Source organism: Trachurus japonicus, chromosome 10, assembly GCF_045865225.1.
Source record: "Trachurus japonicus isolate A0001 chromosome 10, Traja_1.0".
Classification (NCBI taxonomy): Eukaryota; Metazoa; Chordata; class Actinopteri; order Carangiformes; family Carangidae; genus Trachurus; species Trachurus japonicus.
The window spans coordinates 26,900,578-26,925,087 of NC_140916.1; the positions used below are offsets into that span (position 1 = coordinate 26,900,578).

Below are 24,510 nucleotides of genomic sequence, written 5' to 3' on the forward strand. Positions count from 1 at the left end.
CATCTTTTATTATGATGATTAAAAATGCCATTACAACATTATCTGCAGCAAAATTAATAGTTATAAATTTCAGTGATTTGGACATGTTACATTAGTTGTATAAGTTGGTACCCAGTGGATTAGTTACATTAATTCAAACTGTGGATGATTTGACTATTAACATAATTTTTTTTAGCTGGTTTCCTTATGGATTATTGGCCCTAAATTTACTGTGCGTCTGTGTCTGTGTAGTTGGCGGTCTGCAGGTCAACATGGACAACGGAAATGAGTATGAAAGCTGCCTGTCATGGTGGAGATGACATGAGGCTGAAGCCTCAACAATCGGACAGTTATTTATTCTTTTTGAATTCAGAACTTTTTAAGAGGTGAACAAGATCAGATTCACCAACAAACCTGACTCGGAAATTGTACCAGAAACATCTGCATGTCAGCTGGACATGATGGGATGTTGGGAACAATATTGATATATTATGTAGCTTTTTTTTTCAGGCAGGTCAACATGATTTACTCAGGCATGACAGGAAGCAGCTATGGTAGTGTCATATTTAATGTATTGGAGCTGCTTAGTCCATTTGTTCTTTGTGTTTTCACTCACCTCAGTGTGAGCTCACTGCTTTTGGTTTAGATTCTGTTTTGCTGCAGGTTTCTCTCTCATTATGTAGCGAACACTTTAAACCTGTGACCCACCTCTGGGGTCACGTCCTCCAGAGGACACGTCCAGCCAAGGTGAAGATGGAGCCGACATGACAGTCTGCCCTACAGAGGATTTTTTACTTTGTGTCGGCAGCTGTGTGTTGCGAGGCATGGGTCTTGTTGCCTGCGCTGAAACACAACACTTGTGTAGTGTATTCTTCAGCTCTCTGGTGTGTTATTTTCATTACTAGCGCGCAGTGAATCTCGGGATATGTTGGGCCACGAAGAAAACCGCCCACTGGATCCTTCGTTGCCCGGGAAAGTGTGTTCAGCCACATTTAAAGGAGCCTTTAAAATGAGACGGCCAAGTTGCTCCGCTGTGACGTAATCAGTCTTCAGATGCAGCCTCTGAAGCATACGGCCCCTGAATTGGGACACAGGTTTTAGTTCTCTGTGGTGCATTTGCATGCTGTCATCCAACGCTCAAGACATGTCAGTTGTTTTCTGCACTGCAATACTTTAATCTAAGAAGCAAACGAGCCCTGATCATCCAGACACTGTCCAGTTTCTTTATGTGTGTGTCCGAACAGGTTTAACAAGTGCTTGGCTTCGCTGTAGGGAGAGTTGCAGTTAGACGTACAGTAGACAGCTCAGGCCTGAGTAACGTTAGTCTTTTCAATGTCTTCCTTCCTTTCTTTCCTCCTCCTCCTTTTCTCTGAGACTGTTTGTGTCGCCATTTTTTGTGTTGTCCCAGCAGGGAAGAGACAGAACAGGCTGCTAGACACAGTAATGGTCTGTTCATGGCGAGATGGATCAGAGAAATAGAACAAGTAACAGTAGCAATGACAATTTCTGTGCTGACGCAGACCATGAGTGGTTAAAGGTGTTCACTGCTCATGCTAACTATCCAGTTTCTTCTTCTGCTTGCCTTTATTTTCAAACTGTAAACATAAAGTGCATCACTTCCTGTGAGTGGGAGGATTTTTTCCTCAGGAAAGAGCCACCAGACTGGTAGGTGTTCAGAACAGCCTGTGCAAAATTTTTAATGAACTGGAGATTGGATGAATCACTGTTGTGTTATATCAATGTGTTACATAGAAAAATAGAAAAAAAACAGGTTATTATTTACATCGAAATGTCAGTCTGCTTTCAGAAAAGATGCGTCCTAACGTCAAACTGAATAGATTATTTTGGAAAAAGTAAATACATAAAAAAAAATAACTCCCAGGCTGTAGCATCTTCCATTAGTGAACCACTTCTGTGGTACATAATAAACGGTACAGTACAGCTTTGAGATCAGTGCAGTGTTTTGAAAATACAAACTGTAATTGTAACCAAAGCTTTAATTTTAACCTGAGCTGTGACGTCTTTTTTTCACTTGGTGGAAGTTTTTTTTTATTTTCTTTTTTCTTATTTCCTAAACTACGAGGTCGTAATTTTTCAGCATCAACTTGCCATACATTCTGGGTCATTTTGTAAATGTTTAACAAACTCTCCTCCTGACAGTGTGGATAGCAGATGGTGTGTATAGTCGAGCGTGATCAAGAGCTTTGTTGTTATGCTTCCTGTACAATTGGATGCATCTCCTAGAAATCCATCCTCAGATCCTCCAGTGTCTGTTGCAGATCTCCGCTCTTTTTAGTCTCTTCATTTCCATCTCTCTCTCTCTCTCTCTCTCTCTCTCTCTCTCTCCCTCAATCTTTCCACCCTTGCTTTCCCCTCTCTGCCTTTCTCTCTATCTCTCATCTGATATACCTTCCGGTCATTGCTGAAGGATAAATCAGGATTTTTTTTTCATGGTGCTGACAAGCAGAAAACTTTGTTGGAGAGGGTGCATACAGACATCATCAGCTGCGTATATAGAAGTACAGGGGTACAAAATGTCCAGGATTGTACAACCCTCAGAGCATGATTGTTCTACACATGAACCCACGGTACATTTTAAAGAAGCCACAGCAAGCTGGCAAGGTGGCAGCAGAGCAGTTTGCAGAGAGTTATTGTCGCTCCTCAGCTTTGTCATCCTTTGTTGGCCTGTCTGTTGGGGCTGGTGGATAACAGGATGTAAATAAGACTGCTGTCTGTAGACTGTCTGCACTGCTTGTTCACTTCAGAGATATGTAGACCTCCACTCTCACACTCACACATACACAGGGAGACACTTACAAATCTGCACAACAGCTGCAAATCAGCGCACTGCGTGGCAGTTGCAGGCAGAAATAATTGTTAATATCCCTGAAATTTGAGGTGGTGTTTGCAAGCTCCTTTGTGCCGCCCATGTAAACGTATAATCTCCTCCTCCCTGAAGGGGAAAGTAATGCTGTACTGCAAAATGGAGTCTGTAGGTTAAAGTGGAGGACAGCAGGCACCCTGGCTAAAAACACAGTGTGGAGGTTTAAGTGGAGATCAGTACATACAAACATTCCCCCTGGCAAGCTGTTGGCAGGTTAATGCTCAGTGTGTCTTGCTTACTCACTGTTCCCCTCAACCTGTGTTAGAGTCTGTGTGTTTAATCTGAACCATGCTGGTAAACTGCAGCCCGGCAGTTAGCAGAAAACATTAGCCCTCCGAATTCCCAGCTATAGGATGGAAAGGCCAAATCTTCTTTCATGGATCAATAAAGTTCATTTAATCTAATCTAATCTACAAAATGCCATGAGTTCAGGCTTGTATTGATGCCTGAACATAATGCTGTCTGTGTTTGGTTTTTTTTAACTCATAAATTTGATGAGTCTTTGGATAATGAGTATAACAAAATCACAGGCTTTGCTTTCATTTGGATGGTTGGAACAAAAGGTGTGCTGTTTTTTTCCCCTCTGCTCATTTTCAGGCCCGTGAGAACAGTACAGTTGGAAAAACAAGGGGCGAGCAAGATAAAGAAAGGGTGGAGAGAAGCAGAGAGAGAGAGGGAGGGAGAGGGAAGAGGCAAAAGAGAAAAGAAATGATATACAGTAAAAGCTATGTCGGCAGAGGGCTGCTTCTGCTCCGAGTGTCTCCCACCTCTCTCTCTCTCTCTCTGCTCTATTTATAACTCTATGGGAAATTGCTGAGTGGGCTCTTCCGAGGGTTTTTGCTGTAATTGATTCAAAATGCAAGTTGTCTCTTCAGTGGTGAGAAAGAGGAGAGAAGGATACCCAGTCAGTGATATGGACAGTATGTGGATGAGGGGAAGCCGAGGGTCCTTGCATTTTAAACTGAATAAATATGTTGACCAGATACTAAATCACTGTAATAAATAGAGTGTGGTCATTACAAGGGCTGGTCGAAATTGCCAGAGAGCTTCTGTTGTCCTATAATGACTGTAATGGGGCCACACCCATAATATCACAGCACTGTGGTTCATTAATTGTTGTGATTCATCTACAGAATAAGGTGCTCTGCAGTTGGATCAGATTTTCTATTACATGCCTATTTTTCATTTGACTGCAGTAAAAGCTGATCTATGATCAATTATAACATCTAAAAGAATAAATCAATTATACAGTACCTGGTTGGGTAAAAGCCATGACACCCATTACAGCACCCAATTCAAGACATTTCAGGATTTGAAGCACTCTCTCCAAAAAGATTTTTCTTTATTTTCTCAAGGACATCATTTGAAATGAGGTCATGTAGTGTTTCGTTTAAAGAGACGATACAAATTAATAGAACGGCAGGATCAGTACCTTCCACCAAAAATCCCCAAATTCCGATATTTTGGACAATATATGTGCATCAGCTTCATGTTGCTGTGATGCCTTGAGGAGTCTTACTTGTTAGTTTCACTGTTGTGAGTTTGATGTCTGATGCCAGAATATGAATCATATTCAGCCCGTGGTATCGCTGACAGCTCGCCACCCATCCAGAAACAAAACACCACACTCTGCAGCTGCATGTAAACTGCTGCTGTTATTTATGCCCAAGAAATACCAAAACCTCTTCCAACCATTTTCATGCTCACATACTGTGGAGAGTTGTCTGTATACGTGTGTGTGTGTGTGTGTGCGTGCAAAGCAGGAGCATTTGTGTGTGTGCATGCTGCAATTTATTTGTGGAAAACAGTTGCATGTCATCACTATTTTTGCATTCATCAGAATGTCGTTTGGGCTAAAATGCTAATTCTTATAGACTTTGTGCATAGGGTTCAGTTTTACAGGTGAAACTTTGTGATGGCTTTCCCACACCAAACACACAAACATAGACGTACACAGAGCAGGGGTGTCATCAGGGGAGAATGCAGCAGCACGCTCGCAAACTGCTGCATGTGCATGACTTAACCCGACATACCGCTTTTTCATCCCAACTCTCAGCTTCATTCAACTTTGACCGTAAAATACAATGACCTCTATAAGGCACATTCAATGACAGCCTGACTACTTATTATACTAACTGCAGCTGTTAGACCACACTGCATCATTTTGATAAAGCCATAAGCATAGCAGAGAATATAGTGATACAGTGTGTTTGCTTACAGTACATATTCCTTGCCCCATTCACATTTTAGTATTTTAATAAGATAATTCATTTAGCACATCATTCATCTCAAGTTTTTTTTAAAGCTGCATTAAAGCTTCTCTAATCACCTTTTTTTTTTTTTTTTTTTTTACATTAACAGTGGATCAAATGTGTAATGTGAAAGGGGACAAACCCACAGGGATTCATCACCTGACTCTGCAGTTTCCTCAGCTCCACAGAACATCACAGTTTCTTTAAGCTTATTGATTCATGGCCTGAAACTTTTTTTTTTTTTTTGGTTCAGTCTCCCGGCTCTCAGCAACCTCACTTCCAACAGAAGCAGGCAGCTGTTTTCAGTGGGAAAACCCCACTGCACACAACCTGCCCAGAACCAAACACTGAACGTGGAAGCATTCGGACGGAGAGATTGGTATAGATCAAACCAGAGCAAAAAGAAGATTTAAAGGGTGGTTCCCATATGACTGAGTGTGTCGCAAAACAATTGTTGTTGGGATATTTGCCACACTAGCTTTATGTGTTGTGTTTGCATCTTTTGCTGTACCAACACAATCTGGTACCTGTTCTTTTTACAGTGGGTAACTTGTGAGCCAGTCAAAATTAACTGACAGTTTTTGAAAGTCTCTTACTTTGAAATAGAAAAATAATGACAGCATGCATGTATTAGGGAGAACTGAGTATATAAGTCAAATCCAGCACTGGAACTTTCTCCTCATACTTTGCTTCTGCTTTATGTGACCCATGTGCACCACACAGAGATGACATAAAAACACTTAGCTGGGCTCTGAGAAACTTTTACAAATACTACATAATGGGTTAAACAATTTCAATACAAAAATCTAATGTGTAGGACAGTTTATAATGAACATCAGAATAATGGATGTTCATTGTAAATCAGAGTTACATAAATATGTCCCTGACTTGGCTTTTTTTATTTCTTCATGGTTGTGGTCAGGTTGGATTCAGAAATGGATGCAGTAAATGAGAGTTCATAATATATTATAAGGAAATGAGTGTGTGTGTGTGTGTGTGTGTGTGTGTGTGTGTGTGTGTGTGTGTGTGTGTGTGTGTGTGTGTGTGTGTGTGTGTGTGTGTGAGAGAGGTTAGAAGGAAACAAATGAACAAATGTACGTTTTGCCCCTCGCACTTCCTGCACCACCATCACTTGACCCTCATGACTGATGTGTTAACTGTAGCAGTGATGTCATATTGATGGCGGTGACGTCACGGTATGCAGGTCATCTCTCTCTCTCTCTCTCTCTCTCTCTCTCTTCTCCTTCTCTCTCTCTCTCTTTCTTCTCTTTCCCTCTCTCTCTGTATTTGGTGGATTGTGCTGTTTCTAACCCCTCATCTCTCTGCTCTCTTGTGTCTCCCTCCCTCCTACTCTCCTCCCCTCTTTCCTATCTGTCTTGGTGTACTCCTCTCTTACCTCTTGTTTTACCCTCTCTCTTCCCTCTGTATCTTTTACCCTCCCCCACCCCTCTCTGGCCCCTCTGTGTCTTGTTTTCCCTCCATCAGGTGTCCCAATGACTATACGGGGGACCGCTGTCAAAACTCCGTCATGGCCGGTTTCTACAGTATGTCCATTTGCTCTTGTCTGTCTCCTTCCCACTGAAATACTGCATGCTACATTGGAGGGGTTGGGGGTGTGTTTGTTAATGTGTGTGTGTGTGTGTGTGTGTGGAAGCGTGCGTTTGCATGCCTCTATGTCCACCCCTTCCCCTCCCTGTCTCCCCTGGTTCCTCTGTGGTTCTCCTCTGGTAATCAGAAACAGCCAATTTAGATATTTTATTATTTACACTAATAAGATATTTTCACTTTAGTTTATCTGATTGAAGTCTTGTGGCCTAGAGAGCTTCTAAAAAGCCCCAGAATCAACAACTAACCAGCAAATGCCATACTTTTATGTTACATCTGCTTGTTAAAATTGTGTATTAAGATGTTAACTGCACACAAAATACTTCTGTTCAAGCGTGATCCAGAGAATAGCTCAAAGAGAAACAGAGGAGACACAGAATTAACACAGCAAGCACAAATACAGGAGGTTCAAGTTATTTGCTTTTATTGCAACACTGTCACTTTTCTCTGTATATGGTCCATTGGTGCTGCTTAGTTTTCAAGCTATAAAAGGAAAAATGAACTGATCAAGGCAAAAAACTATGTCGATAGAAACCATTAATACAAGGTTGTTAGACCTTATTCTGTACTGTGTCCCTCATAAACAAAGAGGAAAAAAATATTCCATAGATGTTCCTTTTTGTATCAGGAGCAGTGACAATTAAAGGACAATTCCGGGCGAATTCAACTCTGGGGTGTATTTTCATATCATTTTAGGTCTAAAAGAATGAATCTGAAGATTTTCAGTTTAATCGCTCCTGTTTTGCGGTAGTTGCGTCTGTCCCCGCGTCCCCACGGCAGCAATGAATGGGAGTGGATGTAAGTTCCGCTGTTTAGGCTGTTTCCATCCCTCAAAGCCGCAATTTTTTTCCACAGACAGCATCAGATGGCTACTCAAACATGCACTGAGAAGTTTATTTACTTCAAGCAAGCCGACATGTTTGTAAAACTAGATCTAATTCAAAGTCTCCCGGAGTCTCGCGCGAGACCCAGTTGCCGTGCGCGGTGTGTTCAGGTGCAGTGGGAAAAGCTACCGTTTGTGTCATAAACACAGGAATATCAACTCTTTACTTGCTTCAAGTAAAAAAAACTTCTGGGCGCATGTTTGAGTAGCCACCTGACGCTGTCTGTGGAAAAAAATGTACACTTGAAGCAAGTAAAGAGTTGATATTCCTGTGTTTATGACACAAGCGGTAGCTCCGACTGCGCCTGAATACACCAGCACTGCAACTTCGGGCTCGCGCGAGACTCCGGGAGACTTTGAATTAGATCTAGTTTTACAAACATGCCGGCTTGCTTGAAGTAAATAAACTTCTCGGTGCATGTTTGAGTAGCCATCTGACGCTGTCTGTGGAAAAAAATTGCGGCTTTGAGGGCTGGAAACAGCCTAAACAGCGGAACTTACATCCACTCCCATTCATTGCTGCCGTGGGGACGCGGGGACAGACGCAACTACCGCAAAACAGGAGCGATTAAACTGAAAATCTTCAGATTCATTCTTTTAGACCTAAAATGATATGAAAATACACCCCAGAGTTGAATTCGCCCGGAATTGTCCTTTAAAGGCTTCAGATGGAGAACAATGTAAGTCTGTCTGACATTGTTTTGAACAGCTGCCAGTCATTACCAGAAGCAACACTGTGTCCAAAATCAAAACAATTTGGCAAGTGCATGAGAATAAGATTAAGAGTAAGAATATATTTCAACATTTCAAGTCTGGGTAATGAGTTTTGAAAGCATCCCTCATGGCTATGCATCAGTCATGGTATTGATCCTCATATAAGTTGACTTTGTTGATATATCGTATCAGATCAGGATAAAACTCACAGTGGTGAATGTGATAAGTTGTTTTTTCCACTCTGAGCATCCATGGACCATCTGATGAACTCTCTCATTGTGGCATGTAGCTAAACACTGCTTCAGATGTTTTAGGGTTGACTTCATAATGTCCAGAAACAATGTTATGTTTTGCTTCTCATCACAGCGTGAAAGGAGTAGTTCAACATTTAAAAAAAATACACAAAAATTCACTTTTGTTATTGTGTTCAACACAAAGTTTAAGCCAGATGATGAACTTAGCATGAAGACTGGAAGCAGGTAGAAACAGTGCGGCTCTGTCCAAAGGTAACAAACTCTTTAAAGCTCACTTACACGATCTACCTCATCTGTCTAACTGTGCAAAAAAAAACTATTGTGTAAAAGCTACACATTGTTATGTGTGCTGAGCCATTTCTTGGATTCTTGTCATCACTTTGAGGTTGCCAGGCAACCAGTATTGCTGGTAGGTGGATTTCTTTTTGTTATTTTTTTTGTTACAGAGCCAGTTTAGCTGTTTCCCCATGGTGCCATTCTTCTATGCTGAAGCTGGGCTCACACTACAGGAGTTCTCAGTCAAAACTTGGGACCAGGTTATCTGATAATGTGAGGAGTCTACAGTCCCAGTCTGAATCCCCCGAGTTGCAACCGTATTTGATATTTACTATAGGGCGCATGACGTCTGTCCAACTACCTATTTCTCCGACTTCTCATTTCTCCGACTTCCCATTTCTCCAACCATAGATTTCTTTATTTTTGCGTCCATTAGTCCGACCTCCCATTTCTCTGACTTTAGTAGCCTAACCCTAACCTTAAACCTAACCGTAACACTGTAGAATAACTCAGATTAATGGGTGGCCTAGTTGTAGAAATGAGCGGTCGGACTGACGTATGTTCCCCTTTACTATAGGAGTTATAAATCTAGATGATTATGGTTATGGATATGGTTAGGTCAGTAGCCTACCTACAAGTCAACAGGAGACAAAAAGAACAAGAGGCTGACATCAGTCCTGACAGTGTTGCCAGGCAACAGTTAACATTCTAGCCTTCAAGGCTAACTAGTTAGCATACTTCTGTCATCTAAAAGTTAAAATCTTACCTCCATTTCTATCGAAGATTAGACAACTCAACAGTTTTCTTACTGAGACTTCTTTAGTATTACTGACGTTAAAGCTTCCACTGAATTTGAGTCACTAAACAATGTGAGCCATGCATGTGCTACTGTGGCTAACAAATTTGTCAAGAGATGCTACTTTGCTTGAGAAACTAGGACACTAACACTTATACAATGATTTTGTGAAATGCAAAATACAATCGAAACCAGAGGTAGCTGTGCAAGAAGGTATGTCCCTTGAATTGTTCATGTTTCTTCTTGCGTCATGCAATCTATTTTTAAAATCAAACTCCTGTAGTCTGAGCCTGGCCTAAACTAGATGAACCATCTACTGGTTGCAGCTTCACATTTAGCATTCAGATATGAGATGAGTAGAACTTCTCATATAGCCTAATTCTCGGCAAGAAAACAAATATCTAGAACTTCCAAAATGTCAAACTATTCCTTTAAGTCACAGTGATACACAATGCAGCATATTTTGTAACTCTACTGTGATAGCATGGACAGTGTCATGATAACTCTAGATCCCAGGACACATGCATACAAATTTAGCACAGCGCTGAAGAGTCAATGATTTCTTTAGGCCTGGCCCTGCAGCTTTTATACTCTTATTATTCTCTCTCCCTTTGGGTAAGTCATTGTCAACTTACTGTCCACGCAATCACAGGGAGATAGCACAGAGGGCTGGAGATGACCCTGGTTTTCTTGTTTTCAGGGGTGAAACTGCTGCTTCATGCCATGTTGTCTTGTTTTACTGTTTGTCTGTTTGTGGATGTTCCCACACAGATTGATGTCAGATTTAAACTGAGCATTTTTTTTTATTTTTTTAGATATCATGCGATATCACTGTATGTTATGTCTGTTGTCTTATTTTGACCCCACCATCAAACCTTGTCTACACGCTGAAATCTGTCTGTTGTGCTTTTATTTTGCTTTGTGACGCTCTTTCAGTCAGCTGAAGGAACACCTTCTGTTGTTCTAAATCTGTGTTGATTTGTCACTGCCTGCTTCTCTAGTCTCTGCGAACATAAAGCACTAAGCAGCTAAGGTTAGGGTTGGACAGGAGATTGGCCAACATCTCCTCTCGTGACGGCCAGTAATGCATGCAAAGCTATGGAAATTGGGAATGCTGAGATGATTTCTCTGTAAATCATATGAAAGGTTATAATAGCTGTATGCAGCGGTAGAGGGACAAAGTGCTATACAAGAGGTATGCTGTAATCAATACAAAGGCACACAGTTGCCATTAGTCAAATGAGTTACAGCACCCACCCCCATTTGCTGTGCCAGCCTCATTGACTGTACTGTGTTTTTATGTTGGAGAGTAACTCACTGCTTTTTATCTTTCGTTTTCTTGTTTTTTTTTTCTTTTTTGTCTTGTTTTTTTCTATTTTTTCTTTTTCTTTTTGTTTTGTATTTCTGTCCAATGTTGTTTACTCCAGAAATGAGGTCTAGTAAATATAGCAGTAAGTGATGTGGCTTCTTGTCTTGCTGTCTTTGTCCGTCTGTCTTTGTCTTTGCATGTCTTTCCTGCCTGCTGGCTTCTCTTTCCTTCTGCCTTTGGTTCATTTTCTCCCTTCGCTTTTGATTTTTGTTTGATTAAGTTTTATTTTTCCTGTCATTTCTGGGGGTCACAGAGCTGAGGCTGTCTGAATTGTCTGTCTGTTACTGGACGGTACACATGTCAATCACTGACTGACAGCACTAATTAACTTATATCCTGGTTCAGCGTATACAGGACATGAAAATAATATATCTGCTCCAAAGTGGACATTACACCTGACCCTATCTGTGTCTTTCCTTTTACCACGACAACTTTCTGCGCTGGCAGAGCTTCTCAGAATTGAATTTATGGGTATGGAACATTATTATTCATTTTGCTGTGCTTAAAGAGTTTGCCAAGATCCTCACACAGTCACACATTATTGTGCCATCTTCTTTCTAAAATCAACAACTAGGTCTCTCTCAACCTGTCCCTCTTTTTCTCCTGCCCACTAACCTGGTTTTAAGACATGTAACCTCCCCTCTTTGCATGTACTCTTCTCATAGCCTGACAAATTTAGAGGAAAATCCATTGAAGACAAAAACTAATTAACTGGGGAAAATGCATTGATGAAGTGCAGAGGTGAATTAAAACAATGATACAAAGAGCAAAGCTACTTTCTGTGTTAAAAAAAAAATCAAAGAATTGATAAATACAAGGATCTGGCTCGTCCTCTGGGCTTTGGCAATGTGCTTATTGGCTCCAGCATTCTGTCAGATAAAAGCATGCAAGTTGCAAGTATTTTTGCAAAGCGCTGCCAAAAGCCAGCAAAAGGCCTGACCACATCGTCTGTCCTTATTATTCTGCCCATGATTGACTCAGTGTCAGAGTCAAGAGCTCGCCTGTCCTAAATCACGATTGCTGTTGGCTCCACTGTGCCAGCGAGCTCGCCTTCCTATTTCCCTTTGCCTTTCTGTATCAGTTCCCTGTGACACACACACAATGCCGGGCCGAGGCTCTCGTAGGCTTGTCAATCCCTACAGAGGCCCTTTATTTAGAAACGCTGCCCCTCCCTCTCACTCCCCCCCTTTCAGTGGCGTGTCCAGGGCTTTTTGAGGGAGGAAGGGGGGGGGGTTAGGTGACGAATCGGGTAAAGGGAACAAGGTTTGATTGACCTGCTACAAACTGATCGTGGAAATGATATATTTGAGAAATCAGCTGTGTTTAACCTTATTTTGTTCTTCTAAGGACCCACAGCTCTGTTTGACATTGATGGTTTTCACCTGCAGACTGCTCACCGGTGCTGCTGTGTAATGCGAACAGCTTAGGTTTTAGTCTGAACCGAATAGAAACACTGGAACTGAAACTAACAAAATGTTTGTGTTTGAGAAAGTATATGACTTTGAAAAGAATATCTTACCCTGCAGGGACTTTAATTTAGCCGTAACTAACAATCCAAGGACCTCTATAATCCAGTTTTAGTTGATAAGGGGACAAAGTCACGCCGGTCTTTGGTTAATGGGGCTGCTTCCTCCCTGGGCCTTCCTCCTGGACACGCCCCTGCTCCCCTCTCAGTCCCCTTCCTCCCCCTCTGTCTACGTGGTTCCTCCTCCTCCTCCTCCTCCTCCTCCTTCACCACTTTGCTTTTTCTCCTTTTATTCTCTCCCTCTTCCCCTCATGTTCTTTTCTGTTTGTTGCTTCCTCTGTTATTGTATCGTTGCGCCTGCCATTCTGACTCAGTGTTATACGCCACAGTGGGCCTCAAAAATCTGGATTAACTAAAACACATGAAGATGACATAGTAGCGTATTCACACAGCATCAACACAGACCTGTTAGGACTTCACCAGTTTAATGCAGTGTCATGTGATGTCACAGTGAGGACTTATAGTACCTGTATTGGATTCAAACAGGTTTGGAGCTGTGGTCAGATTTAGATCAATATGATTTAAAGCCTTTTCTAAGTTCAGCTATTGTTGAGCATTAGCAGCTAACTGACCAGTGTAGAAGAAAAATTGTGAGTTCAGCATCACACTTCACTGTTTTAATCACCAAGAGAGAGCTGCCTCCAGAGGTGCAACATCAATGTTAACTCTTGTTTCCATCAACTCTTTTTCTTCCACTTGAGTTAGCATGCTAACCATTACATTAGCCTACCTTCAGTCTGCCCCGATGATTTAGCACTGCTCAGAGGGTAGATTATAACCTCTTGCATTATAAAGACATTGATGACCATAGATCATGACAAACCCCAGTCAATAAAGAAACCTACTAATCAGTGGCGTGCACAGACTTTTTGAAGGGCAGGGGCGATTGGGAAAAAAAGGGCACATATAGCGCGTCCTCACCACTGAAGAGGGCACTTTAGCACACGTTTTGGCTCCAAGAGGGCACTTTAGCACGCGTTTTGGCTTTAAAGGGCACTTTAGCACACGTTTTGGCTCCTAGAGGGCACTTTAGCACACGTTTTGGCCCCCATGAAGTCACTTTAGCATGCATTTTGGCTTCCAAGAGGGCACTTTAGCACACGTTTTCGCCCCCATGAGGTCACTTTAGGACGCGTTTTGGCTTCCAAGAGGGCACTTTAAGGCGTGTTTTGGCTCCCGGGGGCACTTTAGGGGGGGCGACTGCCCCCCTTGCCCCCCCCCCAGTGCACGCCACTGCTACTAATAGGTCCTTTAACAAGTAGCCTACCCCCAGCAAAAAATAAAGTTTGCCAATTTCCAGTGGTTTACTTCTAATTTTGCAAGAGGGATGTATGTAGGATGCTGCCATGACAGTGGCTTGTGGTTACCGGTTGTTATCAGAGGTTAAACTTTCTACCAGACAGAGCAGAAAACCACTGCTTTGCTCACTGGAGTTATGTTGTTACGTACATTAAAAACAAACAAAAAAAGATGAAAAATTAAGACCTCACTTACAGAAGGATGTTATGCTGCAGTTTTTTGTTACCATAGGTAGAGGGTTCATAACATCATCTGGATGTCTGGTGTAAGCTTTGGTCAAGCAAGGGAGTTGATAGAATTTTTTTTTTTAAGGAACTGCAGGAACATATTATACACAAAACATAGATGTGCTGTTTACGACCTTAAAATAAACCTTTAGGCATTTTTCTTTACATTTTTAAAACAAAGTTTGATCTCACTCCTAAACCACTGTGGTGTTGACACTTTGAACCTTTCTTGTCTTTTTCCATCCATCCTGGCATGATGCATTCAGATCCTGGCCAGTGCCACCTGTAGCATTACATCCCCATGACCATTGTAAATACTCTGCTGTAGGTAGAGCAGGAAGTCAATGTCAGCATGTAGGTTTACATCTCTGCTTTCCATCATAATAGTTTGTAGACTTAGTCTTTTATTATAGTATCACTGTATGGGTGTAGTACAGTTAAAACTGAAAGACATGACAGAGCAGGCGACATGATGGCAACAGATAATAAGTGACAGATAATAGAGAGAATAATAAGTGTGAAAACTGTTTCCGTAGTTACCGTCTATGGAGAAGTGCTCATGCTGTATGTGTGTGTGTGTGTGCGTGTGTGTTTATTTTTGTCTGTTTTGTGTGTGTCTGCAATACATGAATGTGTGTGTGTGCGCATGTGAACGTGTGTGTTGTATGTGTTTGTGTGTTTCAATCCACAGAGGCTGAGGAGCTCTACCAGAGGCGGGTGCTGACGATCACAGGCATCTGTGTGGCGTTGTTGGTGGTTGGCATCGTTTGTGTGGTGGCCTACTGCAAAACCAAGTACGTGTCTTCAAAGAAAAGATCAAATGATGTCCCATTATAAAAAGGCTCAAACCTTCAAATGAACCCACTGTAAGAAAAGTTGGTAATGAGCTGCTTCTTCTCATGCTGTAGCGCAGAGGATGTGTTCGGACCCTTAAAGTACAGTCTAAAAGGACAAAGTTAAAGTGACCAAAGTAAAAGTCCTTGTTCAGTAGGAAAATAATTAAATCACTCACAGACGTTCACACTATGGTGTTCGACGTCGCTTTCTTTGGCAGCTGGTTGAAGTTCTGCCTGTTCTACAATTTTTAAATGAAGTTTGGTAGTTTAATGGTTCCCACCCGAGGAGTCAGACGCCTCCGAATGGTCACAAAATAACTCTGTGGGGTCGTGAGATGTTTTATGGAAGATGAAAGAAGAAAAAAAAGGTTTGATATATAAATTTATATAAAGTTTATTTTCTCCAGTCTGAAATGAAATGAATGTAGTGAACCTTTCAGAACTCCTACAGATTGAATAATTCGTATTTGTATGTCGTATGGTTGGTTTACTATGGTGGCTTTGTACAATCAGTACTAAAAATGTAATCATTTGATTTCCCTTTATATATATGTATTGTTACTCATATGAGCTTTAGATGCTTTGATATTGTTGCCTTGACCATAAAATGAACATTGTGATAAGTAGTGGACAATCTGCGTGATAAAGATAAAGTCACTGTCGATAGATTAGTCTCTTCTACTTATTGTTTCTTTTTTATTATCACCTACATATCCAGGAAGCAGAGGAAGAAGATGCAGAGTCATCTACACCATAATCAGAATCCGTGTGTGGAGCCACCCATCCCCAATGGACCCCAATACCCCAGGCTGGGTCCTGAGGACATCCCCATGATGGATGTGAGTCCAACCAGTAGAAACTCACAAAAATTGTGAGAAAATCTTATTGAGTTTCACCCCACAACAGCTGTGCACTTCATGCTTACGAGAAACCGCCAACAGGTCACTGCAGACAGACTCCTGACCTTCTCAGAGGCAGAGCTGCTCTCCAGCCAAAAATAAATCACAACCTACTGTTTGGGGGTTTTTTTTGTGGTTTTTTTTTTCAAATTCAACAAACATAACTTCAATTCAATTGAATTTTAAAAGCAGTGAAACGTTGTCAGTTCTTGGCAAGGAGGATAAGAAAGATTTATCTATTTATTTATCAATCTTATTATTTATTTATGTACTCATTTATTTATTTGATATGCTGGTTAGTTAGCGCCAAGCTTGGTGTATTTGCCAAACTGTACAAGAGGCATTTTTGGCATCTTTTGTTTCAACCTCTGATAGGGTACAATAACAGCAACACAGCACAACAAGAGCAATTCATTAATATACAGTTATCTATTAACAACTAATTACAACACAGAGAACAACACTGACTTCACTTTTCTATTAAAGTGCTACTGAGATAAATCCAGATCTATCAGTGCTTTAAATTAAATATAACTGCCCTATAAATAGGATTTTGGTGTCAAAATGTTCAGAATCCCCTCAGATATTCATAAATGCTAAAGCAGGGACAGAAGAAGAACAGATGTAAATTTCATCTGAGCAAACTGCAGGAAGCCCACAGAGCCTCAGCCGGTTCATGTCTCTTTAGGTGGTGATGGTGATAGTGACTTTATTTAGCTTTGTCACTTTGATTTAACTCCACCAAGAAGGCTCCATTAGCCTTCAGAGCGGTTTTGCCTCCAAAAGAGTCTTTGTGCAAATAAAACTCTGATCCACTCACAACAAAGGGAAATGTGGTGGCACAAAGCTGACAGACATTACAGAAAGGGCAGATAACACCTACCTTCCTGTTGGAGACATAATAGGCATGAGTCAGCATAATGGCAGCAGTGAAAACACAGTGAGGAGAGACAAGTGATGTGAAGTTAAATATGTACAAAGAGTCATGTCATGGTTAGATGTCAGCTCATACTTTTTTCACATTTATCATCTGTTTGTTAGTAAAAGTGTTAAGATGTGTGTTTTTGTGTGTGTGCTTTATAGCAGTATGTTATGAACTCCCCTGGGAGACGTGAAGCAGGTGAAGTGTGAGGGCCAGGTGAGGTCAAGGTAGACTGATCCACAAATACGCAACACAGAAACATATCACGAGATGGGAGTTAGCTCACTTAACCCCGTGAGTGGGTGGAGTTGAGGCAACCGTATCACCTGGTCTGGAGGGGAGGCGGAGGTTGGCGACAACTTCCGGGGTTTTGAGAAGAAGAGAGTCAGACACACACCAAATGAACTAAGAACCTAGTGCCGAGTCGAGCGAGCTGGCCGGCTGTGGAGCTGCTGTGGCCGTCAGAGATGGACAGAGTACTCGACCCCAGTACTTGAGTAAGAGTACAAATACTACTGGTCAAAATTTACTCCGTTACAAGTAAAAGTAGCTCAGTTGCCACGTTACTTGAGCAAGAGTAAAAAAGTACTTGCTTTTAAAGGTACTTAAAGGGATAGTTCACCCTAGAATGATATTTCGCTCATTATCTACTCACCCTCATGTTGACTAAGGGCTGGAAGAAGTTTCAGAGTCCACCGTCCCTTCTCTGAGTTACAGGGGGTCTTGGCGTAGCAGTGCATGTCCATATAACGGTTGCAAAGGGACACCAGAGCTCTTCGTAAAAAAACACACACAAAAAAACATCCAAATACCTCCATGATGCTCGTATGTAATGTCCGTCTTGTGCTGAAGCCCCAAATTGCGTAATTGTCCCGAAAAAAATTAAATAAGTCTATATTTTAAGCTTGTTTGTAGCGGAAGCTTCTCGAAGCTCCTCTTCCTGGTCCGTCCAAATCTCGCGTGATTTGCGCCGGCGTCAGTGCGGTTACTGCGAATCACGCGAGATTTGGACGGACCAGGAAGAGGAGCTTCGAGAAGCTTCCGCTACAAACAAGCTTAAAATATAGACTTATTTAATTTTTTTCGGGACAATTACGCAATTTGGGGCTTCAGCACAAGACGGACATTACATACGAGCATCATGGAGGTATTTGGATGTTTTTTTGTGTGTGTTTTTTTACGAAGAGCTCTGGTGTCCCTTTGCAACCGTTATATGGACATGCACTGCTACGCCAAGACCCCTTGTAACTCAGAGAAGGGACGGTAGACTCTGAAACTTCTTCCAGCCCTTAGTCAACATGAGGGTGAGTAGATAATGAGCGAAATATCATTCTAGGATGAACTATCCCTTTAAGTATCCAAAAGTACATGCTTTTAAATTTACTTTAAGTAAAAGTAAGAGTAAGAGTAAATTTCTTATTTTTCACATCAATGAATTACTATAATTTTTTCTAGATGAATTTAAGGACCTTTTAACTCTTGTTTCTGAGAATTAACTCTTTGAAACCACCTGCACTGATGTGCTGCTTTTAGAACCACAATGTTATATAAAGCTGCAGAGAAATAAAATGAATGGGATAATAAGAGGACAGCAATTGTCATTTTCACGTTTTGTCCAATAGTATTTTAGAAAAAAAAAGAGCAGACCTGAAAGTAACGAGTACTTTTCAGCCTTCCTAGAAATTAACTCGAGTAAAAGTAAAAATATTTGTCTTGGAAATGTATTCAAGTAAGAGTAATACGTACCAAAGAAATCTAATACTCAAGTAAAGTACAAATCCTCTGGATATGTACTTAAGTACAGTACTCAAGTAAATTTACTCCATTACTGTCCACCACTGGTGGCCGCGTAGCGACAGGGACGCCCTGAGCTACGGCCTCGCCGAGTCCGGTCGTGCTGGGTCGTACCGGGCCCAGAAGCGCTAGCTACGGAAGGAGCGGGTAAGTGAAGCAACTCCCATGCTCACGTAGTTACACACACATACAGGCAGGTACACAAACTCACGTTCTGTGCACACGTGAGAGAGAGATTACCACAGGAGCAAGTGGGAGGTTTAAATCAGGTCAGAGATAGTTTGATAAACGAGCAAATCATGGTTGATGCTGTACCGATGCAGTCCCGTTTGTCCATGTGTGTTACACAGTACAAGGATGTCCCTACCACAGAGCGTGTGATCAACCACGAACCAGAGGGTGCAGGCAACTTCGATGGCAGCCGGATGTCGACCCGCTCCCACCACTCGACCACTGCCTCACATGCTTCCAGGTAGGAGGCAAACACACACACACAGATGCACATGGAAATCAGCATGACATTGTAATGCAGGATCTTATGGGGTCACTTTGGCTTCTGGAGAGACGTGTTGCTGTATGTGTTGTTGAATTCACCTCTGCTGTGTTGGGGCAGTGGGAGAGATCTCAGAGACAGATCCAATCTGGACATGTGAAATGAAAACTGTCTGTGTGGCTCGAAGTCAGAGTAAGAAAATGTGTTACGTGACATGAGTGAGTGAGGGGAGGTAAGTGTTGAGGTGATATTAACTGGAGGTTCATCACCACAGTGGCAGATGTGTTGGTCACATGCAACATTTTTAGGATGTGGTACAAACCTTCACCACTAGAGGGCTGGACCGTAACTCTACAAACTCTGGAAAGATTAAAGGGATAGTTCAACATTGCCGTCATAGAAGCAGGTTCATTACCTTTAAATCGGTGCATGTTGTTTTGAGATCCGCGGGGCAGAGCTGCTGCTGAGCAGAGCTGCTCAGCCAACACAATGGAAATGAACGGTACAGGTCCCCTGTCCCTCAAAACTCATCAAATACACAGTCCAACAACTCTAAAACGCTTTTGTGTGGACAAGTTGTGATCTGCACATTCACCACGCTATGAAGTAATCATGTAACATTATGAGACAGAGTTGTTTTCGAGGCAAATGCGCCGGAACTACAAGGACACTACGGCAGCAACCGGGACAGAGCGGGATTCGAACCGAACTCTACCACCTGAGCCACTGCCGCCCCATCATGCCGCCTGATGGGCGGAGTGATTTCAAAAGTGCAAGCAGCTTCGAGTATTTGCTTTGTGTGTCATAATGTTACATAATTATACATGATTATTTCATAGTGTGGCGAATGTGCAGGTCACAACTTCTCTATGAAAGCATTTAGGAGTTGTTGGATTGTGTATTTGATGAGTTTTGAGGGACAGGGGACCTGTACCGTTCACCTCCATTGTGTTCACTGAGCAGCTCATGTCTCTGCCCCGCGGATTTAAAAAACAACATGCACCGATAATTAAATTATGGCAATAGGCAAATTTGCCAAAATGTTTAACTATCCCCTTAACGGCACTGTAGCGACTGCACACTCTGCACACTCTGCACAGTACTGTGGTTATAACGACTTCTGTGGCTGTAGCTAGAGTTGGGACTGTCGCTTGGACCGTCACTGTAACTGCAGGGCTGCAGCTATGGCTGTGGGCGTGGCTGTAGCTAAGAAAGGAGCAACAGCCAGGGCAGCAATGAAAAGACAGATCCCCCTGCCAGGATTCAAACCTGGTACTTCTATCTGATGTATTACCAAAACACAACTGGAGGTCAATGATAGCTTCACCGCAGTGTAGGTCATTTAATGTTAAACTTATCACAGCCTTGCTGTCAGCCACAGCAGTAGCTACAACCATAGCTGTAATCGCAATAGCAGTAATGCCCACAGCTATAGACACGTCCACAGTCTAATCATAGCTAGCTGTAGCCTGTCATAATAATTAGGCTCCTGTAAGCTGCATAGATACAGGTACGGGGTGCATTTACTGTCCATGGCTGTGATGTAATTTCACCCAACCTGTTTACAGGTGTCGTTTTGCTACCACAGTCCTTTATTGATAAAATATATTTACATCTATCATAATATGACTGTTAAAACTTCATAAAAAAAATATACCTGATACACGACGACTGCTTCAATTCAGCTAATTTTAGTTTCACTGCAGAACTTGTGCTCATCCTCACGGACAGGAACAGCCGGCCTGTAACCAGCGACAGTGGGAGCTGGACCCTGCTGGGTTTTTATGGTCACTCAGTTGTAATACACACTCACCATCCAAAACTTAATCTATGGTTCCGTCGAAAGACTTTTTTCTATGACACTTTTTATTGCCCTGCACCTCAAGACAGCCTGATGTGCGTATAAAAACCCCTTTTTCCGTCGAAAGACTAACCAAAGAAAAATATCTGTGGCCTCTGCTTTGTCTTGTCAGACGGCTACAGTCAGATTGTGTAGAGCTGCACAGCTGGCTGTTGACTGTCAATGGGATCAGTCACACTAGCAATTCACATAACAATCAATTTGGTGCACTGTTTCCATTAAAGCTATCCCTTGTATCACACGTATATACATACATATACATATATATACTGTATATTGTGGTCTCTTCTCACCCAGTGTTCATTCCTCTTCAGTCTCCTCCTGCCTCTTCAGTGCTATTGTAACCTTTCCAACTGGTTCTGCTAACGCCCACACCTGCAGACCCGAGGAGCGGACGTGGAGCATGGAGCGAACAGAGAGCATGAACTCAGACTGCCAGTCAGGAGGCCTGTCCAGCTCTGTGGGAACCAGTAAGTGCAGCAGCCCGGCGTGCATGGCGAGGAGGGCGGCCCACTGGGGCTGCACGGACACATCTGGACCAGGGATGCAGTATGGGGACTCTTACGACTCTCTAAGAGATTCACCTCACAGTGACAGGTATGGGAGGTGATGCTGTGTGTGTGCAGTGACAGCGCTGGTGGCTGGGTGGGGGTAAACTCTGCTGCTGTGTTTGATCGTGACTCTACAACACTTTTGCTTTGTGGTCCTTTTTTTGTGTGTGGGGGGGGTGGTTGCCACATTCAGCCCCTACGCTCTTTGGCGACCCCAAGTGGCAGTAAATTATTATGACTTTTTCCACATGTGAAGGACTTCTTTAGCCATATCCTGATGATTTATGTGACTTTATAAATCAATGTGACTTCAACTATAGAGAAGAAAGCTAATGAAACAGAGCTCCTGCTGACCTTTTTGATGTTTTGTATTTTGTTTATGAAGGAACATCCACTCTGATAGTTGCTCCATTCACTAGCAGTTCAGTTATTAAAGTTTTTTTTTTTTTTTTGGGGGGGGGAACTATTTTGAATAACCTTAAAGGAATAGTTCACCAAAAAATGAAATTCAGTCATTATTGACTCACCCTCATGCTGATGAATACTCCGGAGTAGTTTTTTATTCCTAAAAGTGCATCTGGAGACCCGGGAGGCCGGTTCGTAGTCCAACGAAAACTTTATATGAGAGTAATAGCGCCTCACACAAAAACGTCCATAAAACTACACAAAAACCCTCTAATATTCCTGTTTACTGCTCGTCCGTGGCAATCCAAGTGTCCTGAAGGGAGATAGTCCAGAGTTTACCCGAAACAATGTCATTTAGGCAAGTCCAGGCAAATTCAATACAGGACTGTTTATGCTGTAAAAATGTCCTAAATTACATCGTTTCGAGTAAACTGTTGACTATCTGCCTTCAGGACACTTAGATTGCAGTGGACGATCAGTGTGGAGGTTTTTGTGTGTCTATTTGTTTGTCCCTATTACTCTCATATAAAGTTTTCGTTGGACTGAACCGGCCTCCCGGGTCTCCAGATGCGCTTTGAGGAATAAAAAACTACTCCGGAGTATTCATCAGCATGAGGGTGAATTTCAGTTTTTGGTGAACTATTCCTTTAATGGGCCGGTGCATATTCTCATTTTCTTTAATGTTTCCTCTTTAATTCCCTCTTCTGCTGTTTTCCATCTAGTGACTTCCTGCATGTCCCACAATGCCCTCTGACCCTCTCTACAAAACATGTTATGCATTTACGATGATTATGTTGCCTGTGGATGCTGTAATAGTGCAGCTACTTGATATTACTTGACATTAGACATGAATATTCTGTCCATTATTTCACATTTAATTCCCCCTGAAGGAATGTGTTCACAAGCATGATACGTCAGAAAGGACAGATTTATTTCTGAAGTGACTTGTCTGCACATCTTCTGCTTTGCGTCTCTCCATCATGATTTATTTCAAACACATGGACCCTCACCCAGCCCTTTGGTGCTACATACTGTAGATGTAGTGAGGTGCACAGTGTTTTTCAGATTCTTGGGACTGAGTGGGCGGCGACGTGGTCGACACTGTCACTTCACGTTGCTGCTTGGAGTTTGTAGGTCAGGTGAAGTGGAAAGTGTCCTGTAGGTGTGGATGTGGTTGTTTCTCTTCGTGACCTGTCCTCTTACTGAAGCAGTGCATGCTGGGTAGGCCACAGCGTCTGAGTGTTTTACAAAGCAGATGGATGGGACTCACTGACAGTGCATACGATACTGTACAAATCAAAAATGTGTAATTTCACACGAAGGTCAAAAATAATCAAACAACTGTACTTAGAAATTAAAATACATACGCAATATAAAAGTTGGCATTCATCCTGACCTTCCTCTCTAGTCATATTATATCCTTTGTTGTGAATCAGCACAGACCCGCACCGCAACAGTAACAGTAAAATTACTCTCTGTGTTTCAAACAGGGCTGGCACTGCAGTTTAAAGGGACAACGAGGAGTTTCTCCATCGGCAGAACGAAAAATTCCACAAAAATAAAAAAGTCTCATATTAATGTGGATGAATATACATTACCCACACTTGTTATTGGGTCCATTTTCGATAAATATAAAACGTGTTGACGCCGACCAGCGTTTCCTTACTTTCGGTTTTGTGGCGAGTCATGAGAATAACGCCGCCGAATCGCCGTTTATGGTCGGGACTACGACGGTATGTGATCGTCTTCGAACCTCTGACTTTAATTCTTGATGAATGAAAACATGAGTCTGTCTTGCGCCGGTCAAAGAATTTCACGGTGTGCGCAGAGGCTCATAAATGCTTTTCCAAAACTCCTTGTTGTCCCTTTAAAAGGAGGTGTATTTAGTAAAACATATAAGTTATGGCTTATAATATCGTGGGCTACAGTTGTGGGTTAGGCACTGAACTAATCTGCTGCCATTCGTCCTTCCCAGGTACGTGTCGGCGCTGACCACGCCAGCGCGTCTGTCTCCAGTGGAGTTCCACTACCCCCCGTTGCCGCCCCAGGTGCCCACCTTCCAGATCACCTCACCCAACACAAGCCACGCCCTCTCCCTGCCCCCCGCTGCTGCTGCCTACCACAGAGACGACGACCAGCCGCTGCTACGGTGTCCTGATGTATGTATGTTACACGCTGGACATCAAATCAAATCAAATCAAACTCTTTTTTTTTGCCATTGCTACACATCAATATTGGCATGAACAGTTGCTACATCTACAGCTACAGGGCTAGCTGGTTAGCATGCTAACAATAGTGGAAGAAAAGTGATAGACACAAAAGCAAAACAAGAGTTAACACTGGTTTTGGTAAGAAAAGCTGTTAATGCTAATGTTGGCTATGTGGCGATAGCAAAACTTAAAGATAGTGTCTTCAAGTTTTTTTTCCATCATATTTTTAGTGATTGATGTAACTGCTCTTCTTAATTCCATGTCCTTAGTTTCATCTAATGAGTGATTGTGCTGTCTTTGTTTTGTTGATTGTGTTTGTTTTTCGTTGTTAGGTCTCTCCTGGAAAATAGATCTTAATCTCAGAGAAACTCTGATTAAATAACGATCATATATAAAAGTAGATGTGTGTCATGTCACCGGAACAGCAGAGTGATGGTGACAGTATTTAATCAGTTAATTGATAGGGCTGATAATGT

At 42.2% G+C, this 24,510-nt stretch overlaps 1 protein-coding gene across 3 annotated transcripts in view; it reads left to right on the plus strand.

Moving 5' to 3' along the window:
• nrg2b (neuregulin 2b) overlaps positions 1-24,510 on the plus strand; it is a 55,356-nt gene that overhangs the window by 28,890 nt on the left and 1,956 nt on the right. The window contains exons 5-11 of one of the 3 annotated variants that reach the window (XM_085788479.1): positions 6,601-6,659; positions 11,460-11,483; positions 14,755-14,863; positions 15,618-15,738; positions 18,865-18,986; positions 21,250-21,465; positions 23,800-23,983. In XM_085788479.1, the coding sequence (XP_085644605.1) occupies positions 6,601-6,659; positions 11,460-11,483; positions 14,755-14,863; positions 15,618-15,738; positions 18,865-18,986; positions 21,250-21,465; positions 23,800-23,983 (835 nt within the window). The remainder of the gene's footprint in view (positions 1-6,600; positions 6,660-11,459; positions 11,484-14,754; positions 14,864-15,617; positions 15,739-18,864; positions 18,987-21,249; positions 21,466-23,799; positions 23,984-24,510) is intronic. The other 2 variants (XM_085788480.1, XM_085788481.1) reach the window with 2 other exon arrangements.